At 43.8% G+C, this 12,490-nt stretch overlaps 1 protein-coding gene across 1 annotated transcript; it reads left to right on the top strand.

Annotated features, from left to right (window-relative positions):
• Positions 1-4,084: 4,084 nt before the first annotated feature.
• On the top strand, positions 4,085-11,537 carry LOC109765065 (MLO-like protein 13). The gene is made up of 14 exons (XM_020323848.4): positions 4,085-4,546; positions 5,694-5,751; positions 6,132-6,289; positions 6,558-6,674; positions 6,749-6,803; positions 8,075-8,208; positions 9,051-9,125; positions 9,244-9,332; positions 9,409-9,458; positions 9,770-9,810; positions 9,975-10,187; positions 10,276-10,343; positions 10,481-10,541; positions 10,625-11,537. Exons 1-14 carry the CDS (start codon positions 4,436-4,438, stop codon positions 10,916-10,918), a joined length of 1,524 nt encoding a protein of 507 aa, XP_020179437.1. The 5' UTR covers positions 4,085-4,435; the 3' UTR covers positions 10,919-11,537.
• Positions 11,538-12,490: the final 953 nt, after the last annotated feature.

Here is a 12,490-nt window from a genome sequence, read left to right as displayed (position 1 = left end):
AATGTCTCGGCTATCCAGCATGAGTTTAATTCCGAACTTCACAGTTGCCAAAGGTTCTAAGTGCCATAGTTGTGTGCAATCTAAGCAACCTCGAAAGCCTCGTAAGGCTACCGAGGAGAGAAACTTGGCACCTCTAGAACTCATACATTCTGATCTTTGTGAGATGAATGGTGTGTTGACAAAAGGTGGAAAGAGATATTTCATGACTTTGATTGATGATGCGACTAGATTTTGCTATGTTTATTTGTTGCAAACTAAAGATGAAGCATTAGACTACTTTAAAATCTATAAAGCTGAAGTTGAAAATCAACTAGAGAGAAAGATCAAGCGTCTTAGGTCCGATCGTGGTGGAGAGTATTTTCCAAAAGTTTTTGATGAATTTTGTGAGGAACATGGTATTATTCATGAGAGGACGCCTCCCTATTCACCTCAATCAAATGGAGTGGCCGAGAGGAAAAACCGCACATTGACTGACTTGGTGAATGCCATGTTAGACACTGCTGGTTTATCTAAGGCATGGTGGGGGGAGGCTCTATTGACTTCATGTCATGTCCTGAATAGAGTTCCCAACAATAATTAAGAAAAAACCCCTTATGAGGAGTGGGTTGGGAGAAAACCATCACTTTCTTATTTGCGCACTTGGGGATGTTTGGCAAAGGTCAATATTCCTATTCCTAAGAAACGCAAACTTGGACCAAAGACAGTGGATTGTGTCTTTCTAGGGTATGCTCAACGGAGCATTGCTTATAGGTTTTTAGTGGTAAAATCTGAAGTACCTGATATGCATGTTGATACTATAATGGAATCTCGTGATGCAACATTTTTTGAGAACATATTTCCTATGAAAGATATGCATAGCATTGCTAGATTTTCTTCTGAGATAATTCCTGAATCTAGTACAACTGATGAATATTTCGAACAATCACATGAGGAAGTCCTTGAGAAGGATAACAATGAAGTTCCTAGAAGGAACAAGAGACAAAGGATTGCAAAATCCTTTGGTGATGATTTCATTGTATACCTTGTGGACGACACACCCAAGACGATTGCAGAAGCATATGCATCTCCGGATGTAGATGATTGGAAAGAAGCTGTTCATAATGAGATGGACTCAATTCTTTCTAATGGAACTTGGGAACTAACTGATAGACCATATGGTTGTAAACCTGTGGGCTGTAAGTGGGTGTTCAAAAAGAAGCTAAAGCCTGATGGTACTATTGATAAGTACAAGGCGCGGCTAGTGGCCAAGGGCTACACTCAGAAAGAAGGCGAAGATTACTTTGACACCTATTCACCCTTTGCCAGAATGACCACCATTCGAGTGTTACTTTCCTTGGCTGCCTCTTATGGTCTTATCATTCATCAAATGGATGTAAAGACAGCTTTTCTCAATGGAGAGTTGGAAGAGGAGATCTATATGGATCAGCCTGACGGGTTTGTGGTAAAGGGTGAAGAGAGAAAGGTGTGCAAGTTGTTAAAATCTTTGTATGGTCTGAAACAGGCACCTAAGCAATGGCACGAGAAGTTTGAAAGAACTCTGAATTCTGCAGGATTTGTCATTAACGAGGCTGATAGGTGTGTTTACTATCGCAATGGTGGGGGCAATAGTGTCATATTATGTTTGTATGTGGACGACATACTGGTCTTTGGTACAAACATTAATGCAATTAATGAGGTCAAGTCTTTTCTATCAAAAAGTTTTGACATGAAAGATCTGGGAGAAGCCGATGTAATTCTAAACATCAAGCTTATTAAGGATGAGAGTGGGATTACATTAACGCAATCTCACTATGTTGAGAAGGTCTTGAACCGATTCGGTTTTATGGATAGCAAGCCTTCTCCAACACCTTATGATCCCAGCGTGACACTCAGAAAGAACAAGAAAGAAACGAGAGATCAATTAAGATACTCTCAAATTGTCGGTTCACTCATGTACTTAGCTAGCGCTACAAGACCAGATATCTCTTTTGCTGTGAGCAAACTGAGTAGGTTCATGTCCAACCCGGGTGATGATCATTGGCATGCACTAGAAAGGGTCTTGCGCTATCTGAGAGGTACTATGAGTTACGGAATTACTTATTCAGGGCATCCTGCTGTGCTAGAAGGATATAGTGATTCAAATTGGATCTCCGATGTTGATGTACTTTACGCAACAAGTGGGTATGTATTTACTCATGGTGGTGGCGCAGTGTCATGGAGGTCTTGCAAGCAAACCATATTGACGAGGTCAACTATGGAAGCAGAATTAAATGCTTTGGACACAGCTACTGTTGAGGCAGAATGGCAGCGTGAGCTCTTGATGGACTTGCCGGTTGTTCAAAAACCTGTACCGGCTATTCTTATGAATTGTGATAACCAAACGGTTATCGCTAAAGTGAACAATTCTAAAGATAATGCAAAGTCATCAAGACACGTGAAAAGACGTTTGAAGTCTGTCAGGAAGTTGAGAAACTCCGGAGTAATAACTGTTACGTATATACAAACAGACAAAAACCTGGCAGATCCCTTTACAAAGGGACTATCACGAAATGTGATAGATGTTGCATCGAGGGAGATGGGTATGAGACCCATAGATGTTACACCATAGTAGTAACCCAACCTTTGTGATCGGAGATCCCGTGAATTAGGATCTGGGAAGAACAAGCTATTGGTTAACTGAGAAGAGTAATAACTTATGATCGTCTCCAAGTGAAGATGCAAAACTCTCAGAGCTGTAAGGCTCAGATCTGTAAGGCAGGTTGGCAACATGCCTTAATGTGGTTCTATTGGCTATAATTAGCAAAGATGCTGTCCTACAGAGCAGTCTTGAAAGAACACACATATATGAGTTCTGACTGTAAACGTCGCAGTCTATGAGATTTGGGTGATCTCTAGTAAGCTCACGAAGAGACCAGGGAGTATGACGTATAAGCTCCAAACCGCGGGGTAGCCTACTGGCGGTCAGGTACTGGTTAAGACTTTGAGTGAAACCTGTTCACACAAAACTAGCAATTCAAGGCATAGTCCATTGTCAAGTTGTGAATGGATGTAGCTTAAAGTTCTAGGCAGAAGTTCAACTTAACAGTCTCTGCTGAAACACTGGTATATTAAACAAGTGGTGAGAGAAGGCAAATCTCTAAATGGGTATTTGAGATCTGGTGGGGGATTGTTAGAATTAATGGGCTAGGCCCATAGCAATTTCTGAAATCTCAAAGCCCATGTGTAAAATGGCAAGTGGTGGTGCTAAGTTTAGTCCCACCTTGGAAGTTGAAGAAGAGTTGGACCTCTTTATATAGTGGGTTCTCTCCACCACTCTAAGTGGTGTGTGAGAAGAGAAAGGGAAAACCACACGCGCGCGCTCGCTCGCCTGGCCGGGCCGGGCCGTGGCGTGGCGAGGCGTACATGCGACATGCGACATGCGCGTGAATGGTCCGCCGAAATCCGGTCCGTCTCCTTGCAGGAGCGCAGCTTCATTTTGCCGTTTTATTTTTATGTCTTGGCAGACAAGTTTTTGATTTCTTGTCCGGTAAGTATACGAATTAGAAACCGAGTCGGTTTGGGATTGTGGTCGCGACACAATACCGCCTCTGGTCCTAATATATATACAGCTACCGGCTACGGCCAGAGACACACCGAAAAATACCTAGGGTTTTGCCTCATCTCACAACTTGCGCCGCCATCGTAGTTTACTCCATCCCAAACGCCGGCGTGCATCGGCGCGTGGGAGAGCAGGTCTCCGAAACCGTTCGTCTTTGCGATCCTGCACCGGGAGAGGACGAATTAGGTTTTTGGAAGCGCTGTGCGCGACTGCTCAAATTCGTCATCACGGGTCGTCTTACGTCCAAGTCGGGCGGTGCTACTCATCGTCGTATTCATCGCCGTCAGCAGCAGATCGTCGCCAACATCGTCATCAACACTGTCGCACCCATAATAGCTAACGATCAGTACGTCCAACATCCTCTGTTCATGTCTGTTTATACAGCTATTGTTACGTGTTTGCTGCTGTTATGCATGTCTTGCTGTTCTTCTAGTTTGCTAGATTATTGCATGCTAGTATCTTTTCTAGTCATGAATTATTTACTGAAATTAATCATGAACTTGCCCTAATATTCCAAACAGAATGGACCGTCCGTCGGCCGGTAGCTTGGCGCCTCGGGACACGAGAAGGCCGGCGGCCGAAGCAAAGCATCTCCCGTCCGTCCCCTTCCCCACGCGCGCACAGCGTGCTAGCCAGGAGCAAGCACGGCACTAGCCACTAGCTAGAGCGCACGAGCGCGGGGATGGAATCCAGCCGGTGGCCGCGGTCGGCAAGGCAGCGCGGCGACAGGCCGATTCCTTCCTTGCCGCTCGCCTTGCCCCCACACCCCTTTAACCGCACGCCACCTTACCCGAACCCAGCCATGGTTGCCAAGCCGCCGCAGCCGCAGCAGCAGCAGAAGAAGATCGAGGCGGAGGCATGGACGACGCGTCCCTCGAGCACACGCCCACCTGGGTCGTGGCCGCCGTCTGCCTCGTCATCGTCTCCGTCTCCCTCGCCGCCGAGCGCTTCCTCCACTACCTCGGCAAGGCACGCCTCCCCCCTCCGACACCCCCTATTCATTTTCCCCCCTTATCAGCTCAGTTTATTTTATTTTATTTTACATTCCGCGGACAAATCAGTACTACTCTATATGCTCTCTTGCGCTCGTTGGTTGCTTGTTTCGACCGTGGAAGCAGGGAAAATGTACTACAGTACCATACCTGCCAATTCCGGGTGAACTGTAGGGGGTTTGGGTGAAGGATTGTAAGAAGTTATGGTCTCCGTGGCAAAACGAAATTGCTGGGGTTAGGGCCCCTATTCCTTTCTGGCATTCGATTTGCGAGGTCGGGTGAATTTTTTGGCGCAATTTACTCTCCCCTAATCCTCTCTATGCTGCAACTTTTGACACGAGTATATGCCTATTAGCAAATGTACTCTGTGATTAGCTTCACAGATTCATCTTTTGTGCTAAATTGAGACGATAGTCCCCACAATTCTACAAAAAACACTCCTTTGCTAGCATCATCATGCAAGTGCAGTTCCCCGCCAGGTAGTTTGCTGGTGTAATACTTTGATGGTCGTCAAGAACAGTTTCATTGTCAGCTATTCCTTAGTGTTGACCGGCTTTTCCAAAAAAAAGATATTCCTTAGTGTTGACTGGCTCAAATTTGCTCCACCAACTTGCTTCCTGGTTGTCTTCCTGTCAGTTATATCTTCTGGGATGGTGCTGAAATCATGTTACTTGATTGCTCAGTCTATTTTGTATTTAGGACTTCTAAGGGTGCTACTCCCTTCATTTTCGTATACAAGACCACTTCGTTTTTCATGTCAAACTTTGACTTATAATTTTGGTCAACAAAATATGGGTTATATGTCATAAAAAATATATCATCGGAAACTTCTTTGAAATGTGACATACTTTTTGTGGCATATAACTCACTTTTTGTTGGTAAAATTAATGGTCATAGTTGCGATAAAAATATGAAGTGGCTTTGTATACATAAATGGAAGGAGTACCATCTTATATTATTTGATTGAAACCATAACAGTGATAAACTTTCGTCTTGCACATTCCAAAAAGCATGCAAATCCATTGTCAAGGTCTCGACACAAGATCTAATACTGAACAACAATGCTAAGAAGAGATGCCAAGGATTTCTACATCCTACTTATGCTTTCTTCTGCAACCGTGCAGGCATTAAAACATAAGCAGCAGAAAACATTGTATTCAGCTCTACAGAGACTAAAAGAAGGTAAGATTCAGGAATATTGTTGTGTGAACTTATCAATTGGCATCATAGCATGCCTTATTAATCGGACCATTCAGCTTCGTTTGTTATTAATAACTCTAAGCTAAATACATGCTATATCCATTATAAAACTTAAGTAGTTTATTGTAGTATGTTTTTTCCTGCAAAGATGTACATGGTTGAAGAGCTTTGACTTCAGAAAATGGTACATAGGAAACACGACAAGAGATTTTTTTAACATGGTCCCTCTTACCTCCTCTTTTCACATGGGAGGTAAGAGTATGTAATAAATCACAGATATTTTGCTCACTTACTATATGATATTGATTTCTTCTTCTTCTTGTTCTTCTGTGTCTTATCCGGTTCAATGGCTACATATGCAGAGTTAATGCTTCTTGGATTTATTTCCTTCATCCTGAGTCTCTCACAGAGTTTTATTGTTCACATCTGCATTCCCGAAACCGCTACACATTTCATGCTTCCATGCAAGAGAGAGAATCACAAAGTTGTTGAAGAAGGTGCCATAGTTTGCAAGAAAAAGGTTAGGAAATACCATATTCGCAAAAATGTTGAGGCATCATTTTCCTGGAACTGAAACTTGATTGTATCTTCGAACTGGATGTCTTATTGTTGGGCACTTATTTTACGAGATACAGATCCTTCTATATTGGGTAGAAACGCCTTGTGTTATTTATCTGTCACATGAAGCAATGTAAAGTGGCATTCCTTAAAAAGGATGCAGTAGAAGTGTATTATGCAGAAATGCATTCTAGAATGATCATTATAAAGATAGGATTGCTCTGTTTCAGGGTGATGTCCCCTTTCTATCACTGGAGGCATTGCATCAGCTGCACATATTCATATTTGTACTTGGCTTGGTCCATGTGGTTTTCTGCGCTACAACAATATTTCTTGGTGGAGCGCAGGTACGTCTTCAAATATAAAGTTAGGCATGACCATGTTTGTGGATGACAAACTTACTCCCGCCAAAATTTTCTAGATAAGAAGATGGAAGCATTGGGAGACTGGAATTCACCGAGATATACAAAAGAAACGTGCGTTATTGCCCTATCTTTTTTGTTTCTTTGATTGATTTTAGTAAGTACTTAATGCGGGCTTCCTAGGTGACATTATATAATGTAGTTATATATGGGACATATAATCAAATATGAAGAAATATGACATAGTAAAGAGAGAGTCGGTCATGATTCGTGACTTTTATCCATATTCACTGTTAATTTAAAAGTGCAATTATATTCCTTAGACCCGTGTTGCTTCAGCACCAACCCCAGCCTCAGCATCCTCATGCTTCTACGCAGTTCTGCAAGCTGTTCGTATTGGTTCTTTCCTGTGCTCTTTCTGAGCTTCAAGAAATGTTAAAATTAGATAAGCATTGGAAGGCTGGTATTTGCTACATTATTTGCATCCAACCAAACACTTTTTCAAGCTGTCTTGAATTATTGTTCGGCAGATTCAGTTGTCTTTGTAGTAGAAAATTTTGAATTTTTGTGTGCAGCTACAGTCAGAAGTTGTCCTGTCCAGATAGATAATTTCACTGCCCTACACAAATGAGCTTCAATTTTTTCAACAGTTCAAATAAAGACTTGCATGGATAAAAGAGTACACAATAGCTACTATATAACTTACAATTAGACACCATGTGTTTTTATTCCTCGTAAACACTTCAAGAAAACCTCTTGCTCATGCAAGAGTTGATTGTCCAATGTCGATACTTATTTTAAAACCTTGTTTTCACAAGATTAAAAAAAATGCAGAAAATATTTGTCAACACTTGCCCTCTCTGCCGGTCAGAGCAATACCAAATTTAGAGGCAAATTCCATAACTTATAATGTTGAATAGGAAGCCCATCAAAATTATTTAGGTCCTTAAACATTCATAACATAGTAGGGCCATATGCCCATATACCTATACATAGTTTATCCCTGAAAAAAAATCTAACATATTGGGGTTGCCCAGGCGTTCTGTGCACCCTATGGCTCTACTAGATATGCCCCATGTGTCCACATCTTGGCCATTGGCCAAATTCTGCACCAATTATGCAATTTTTTGTCTGTTCTGTTGGTTTCACACCACGAAATGAGCAACAACTGACATGGCAGAATAAGTGATACTTGGCAGTTGGATGGAAACCGAGTCTCCTAATTTGCGCTGGCTCCTAATGGTGCCGATGCATTATAATCTTATTTTTTCTGTTCTATTGGCCCCTTTTCCCTTCATTTATGCTGTAAAGGGACTGTTTGCGTTTTACTTAATAGATGTTAAAGATTTCTCGCTCAATGTTCTGTTTTCTTTCTGGAGAAACAGTTGAAGTACTGCAAACAGATATTGTAGGAAATGCTACACCATTGCATGTTTTGCTACGCCGTAATCACCAGCGTGAATTGGTCAGTGAGCGAACAGAGGGATTTTGGAAGCAGCTGGCTGTTGTGAGCTGGATTGTAAGTCGTCTGCCCATCCTGTTATATTGCTCCATTGATTTATCTAGAATGGTCAATCTGCATCCTTGATTGCGTGCATGCATTTGTCCAAATTATTGTCTATATGTAACATAACCACTTTGGCAGACATATTTATCAAATTGCATGCAGTAGCCTCAACTAAATTGCATGCGTCCACTGCTTCTCATTAGCATAACATGCAAAAGTAAATTTAACCAAGGTTTTTAAGGCGGTAAGGCTTCATAAGGCGATCTACCCCCACCTTACTGCCTAAGCAACACATAAGCGCTAAGGCGGACAAAATGCTAGGGAACTGCCAGGGCGCCCTACTGCCTAAGCGGCCTAAGCGGCGCCTTAGGCGTTGCTTATGGATGCCTTAAAAACATGGAATTAGACAGAACTGTCAACTTTTATTAACACTCTGGATGAAAATTTTGGAAATCACAATGTCATATTTACATATCATGGTGCTTAGTAGATTATCGTTATTGTCTACCAATGCATGCTCTGGCATTTATTAGTTTGGGGAAAATGAATCAGCAGCTGGGTTTATGGCCTGAACACACACTGTCCTCAAAATATGGCAAGCATGTGCACAGAACTGCAGTAAGACACTTATCATTCAGGGCTTCAAGGTGCTCCTGCTGTATGAAGTTTTCAGTGGATCAATCAATATCCAGAAAACATCCATTTATCATTTACCATAATGAATTGCTCCCAATCGCGCAGTATGTATACAGTTATTGCGATAATATTTATTTGAACTGTCTTTGTTTCGTGTGTCATTATGTCTGTTAGTCTATCTACAACTTGACCATAAAGGTTTGATTCACTCAATGCAGATTGCGTTCTCGAAGCAATTTCATGATTCTGTGGGTAAATCAGATTATGAAGCGCTTAGATCAGCATTCGTCTTAGTAAGATATATTATTTAGTTTAACTCTTGCATATTTTTCTCGTGCATTTCTCTGTACTGCTATTGAAGGCTTGAAGCTAATAGGGTATTTTTTTCTCCCTTTCTTCCATTTAATTCAGATACACTACCCAAGCCACCCAAACTTTGATTTCCACAAGTACATGACCCGTGCCCTTGAGCATGACTTTAAGAGGGTTGTTGGTATCAGGTTGGTATATTTGTAGAGAAGTTCTAACTTTGACTTGAATATATACGTGTCTTTAATATTAGTAACTTTCATGCAGCTGGTACCTGTGGCTTTTTGTCATCCTTTTCCTTTTGCTGAATATAAATGGTAAGTCTGACCGAACTACTCAACACATGTTTTTTTAGGTCGTTAGATATGCAGTATAGTAATATCCCCGGCAATTTTACTTATTTTCTCCACTATATGTTGTCATTTAAACTCTAACCAGTCGAATCTGATGAATAACTTGAACTAAACACTTGGCTGTTGAATAAATTTCAAGCATGCTTTACATCAGTTATCTTAAGGTTTCATACATCGGTATCAGCCCTTTTGTTGATCACTTGATCAGGATACGCATTTAATAGGTTTCTGTTGTGCATGTTCCTTATAATTTTTTTATTTACCACCAAATGCAGGATGGCACACATACTTCTGGTTAGCTTTCTTGCCTCTATTTGTAAGTATTCCTCTGCTACAATACATCTGTTGATTCAAGTGTCCTATTTTGTACGGTGTACTTCTCAATTCTGATCATCTGTTATGCTTTTTTTAGCAAAAGTAAACTCAAAATAGCCCTTTTATATTAGTGAGGACAATTCTTAACAGTGGAGTAAATTGCAGCTCCTGCTTGTTGTTGGCGCAAAGCTGCAGCACATTATTACCCGATTAGCTCAAGAGGCAGCGGCATCGTTAGCAGATAAAACAAACCAAGTCCCGAATATAAAGCCATCCAAGGAGCATTTCTGGTTTGGGAAACCTTCAATTGTCCTTCATTTGATCCATTTCATCCTATTCCAGAACGCCTTCGAGATTGGTTTTTTCTTCTGGGTCTTGGTATTATCCTTTCCCACGCTCTCACCTAAAGCAAGTCCCGAATATAATTAGGCTCTGAAGCTAACTAACAAAGTCATGACCTCCACAGGTAACATATGGGTTCGATTCATGCATCATGGAGAAGAAGGCTTACGCCATCTCCAGACTTGTTATTGGGTCAGTAAAATTCAGGATTGCCATTTGTTCTCACGGATATTTCATGGCCTTCTCATATACTCCCTCCGTAAAGAAATATAAGAGCGTTTAGATTACTTGTTAGTACTTCAGAAATGATTTATGTGTTCTTTTTGCAGTCTGATCATCCAGGTGGTGTGCAGCTACATCACCCTGCCATTATACGCCATCGTCACCCACGTAAACTCCGTGAAATATTCACTCCCCACTGCTTCCACAGTTTAAAAAGTCGGATACATGATACGCTGATTCTGTTGGGCCAGATGAGCGGAGACATCAAGCTGCAAGCGCTGGGCTCGGGCCTCCACGAGTCCGTGGCGAACTGGGCCACGGGTGCCCGGAAGAGGGGCCGCTCGGAGACGAGCCTCCGGAACTCGCTCACCTTGAAGAAGACCGGCGCCACGGATCCCGTCGCCGGCCGCGGCGACAGCGTCGAGATCCCGGTGGCGCGGGCGCCCAACGAGCACTTCGGCAGCTCACGCAACATGCTGGGGCCGGCGGTAGTTCCCGACCTGGACGAGATCGTGTCCGTCGTGGACAACGACAGCCGGAGGTGAACGTGCAGAGGCGACAGGCTACACGCCGCGCCGGCATGCCGTGCCGGTGCCAGCCGGGGACATTGCTGGTGTCCGCCGGGGCTCTGTGCATCTGGGCCGGGAGGGAGGACGTACCGCCTGGTTGCGCAGGCGGGCGCGCTCGTCTCGTGCACGCTGACGGACGCTACGCGCTGTAATGTCACGGCTTCCCTGTAAACGGTACGACCGGACAGGACGCGTCTCCGGCCGGCTGTCGCGACATGTCATGTGAGACGCATGCTACAAAGGTCGTTGGCCTCCCTCGTCGTTTCTGCGTGATCCCTCCGTCGCTAGCGCTCGATGCTGCTCATGAGCGAGTGAATGATTTACAGGCAAAACCATTTTTCCTTTGTCCTGATCGGACACCCACGTCGTCCGTGCGGCACAGCAGCCCAACACTTCGGCCTTTCCCACGAATGACTGACCACGGGGCTACGCCATTCTTGTACTTCCTCCGTTCCTATTCCTAAATTTTTTTTTTAGAGATTCAAATAGACTACTACGTAGGATTCATTTAGACATATTTTAGAGTGTAAATTCACTCATTTTACTTTGTATGTAGTCATTTGTTGAAATCTGTAGAAAAACAAATAGTTAGGAATGGAAGGAGTATCCGCAGAGCAAGCAGCAGCGAGCGAGGCCAGCATCTCGAAAGATCGATCGATGGACGTACGGCGTGTTCTCTGGATCCGTCCGTCCATCGACCGTGTTTGGACAGGGCCGAGCCGAGGTGCCTTCACGTTGCCGGCCGGCGTTGTGGGACCGACAACCTACGCCGCCGACCGCTGTGACGGACATAGGGGCACTGTACCGGCGAGGCGACGACGTGGGACAATTCGAAACTACTACTCCGTAGAGCCGTCGCCCAAGTCCGCATGCATGGGCCGCGAGCCTCGGTACGCGCGCGACGCACAATCCGGCCCGCCCGTGGTTTCAACGAAATAAGTGAGCATTATTATTTATTGAGCAATGCTACACGCACGGGCGTTATGCTTACGGGGTTTACGGGGCTGCTTAGTTTGGCTAATTTAATTGGAGGAAATCAGCATGCGGGGCCCACACCCCCTGAAAATCAGGGGGATGAAAGATTAGTTATGGAAGGGGTCTGTAAAAGCTCCGTAAAGCTCCGTGAGTATAGAATTTTCGTTATTTATTTACGCACGCACATTGCAAATTCTCTTGCCAATTATTGCCGACTCGACGTCGCGCCGGCGTTGGCGTGCGCGCGCAGACAAGGCATCTCGTCTCGTCTCGAGCACGCACGTCGGCTGCGCCTGCGCCTGCCGGCCTGCGCATGCATCGATCATGTCAGGGACAAGCATTGATGCATATGCGTTTTCGCAAAAGGAAATAAAAATAAAAATAAGAAAGGACATGCATATGCGTACGTACGTGCAGAGCCAGCCAATGGAGTGAGGCTTCATGCATGGTTCGTGGCTACTGCCTAGCTAGCCACCTGGTTAATGATGCCGTGCCGTGGATAGACGTGCGTGTTGCAAGAATATTCTACACGCCTTTTTCGCCTACTCTCTCTCTCTCTCTCTCTCTTTCTCT

Source organism: Aegilops tauschii, chromosome 7, assembly GCF_002575655.3.
Source record: "Aegilops tauschii subsp. strangulata cultivar AL8/78 chromosome 7, Aet v6.0, whole genome shotgun sequence".
Classification (NCBI taxonomy): domain Eukaryota; kingdom Viridiplantae; phylum Streptophyta; class Magnoliopsida; order Poales; family Poaceae; genus Aegilops; species Aegilops tauschii.
This window is presented reverse-complemented; position numbering and strand designations above follow the sequence as displayed.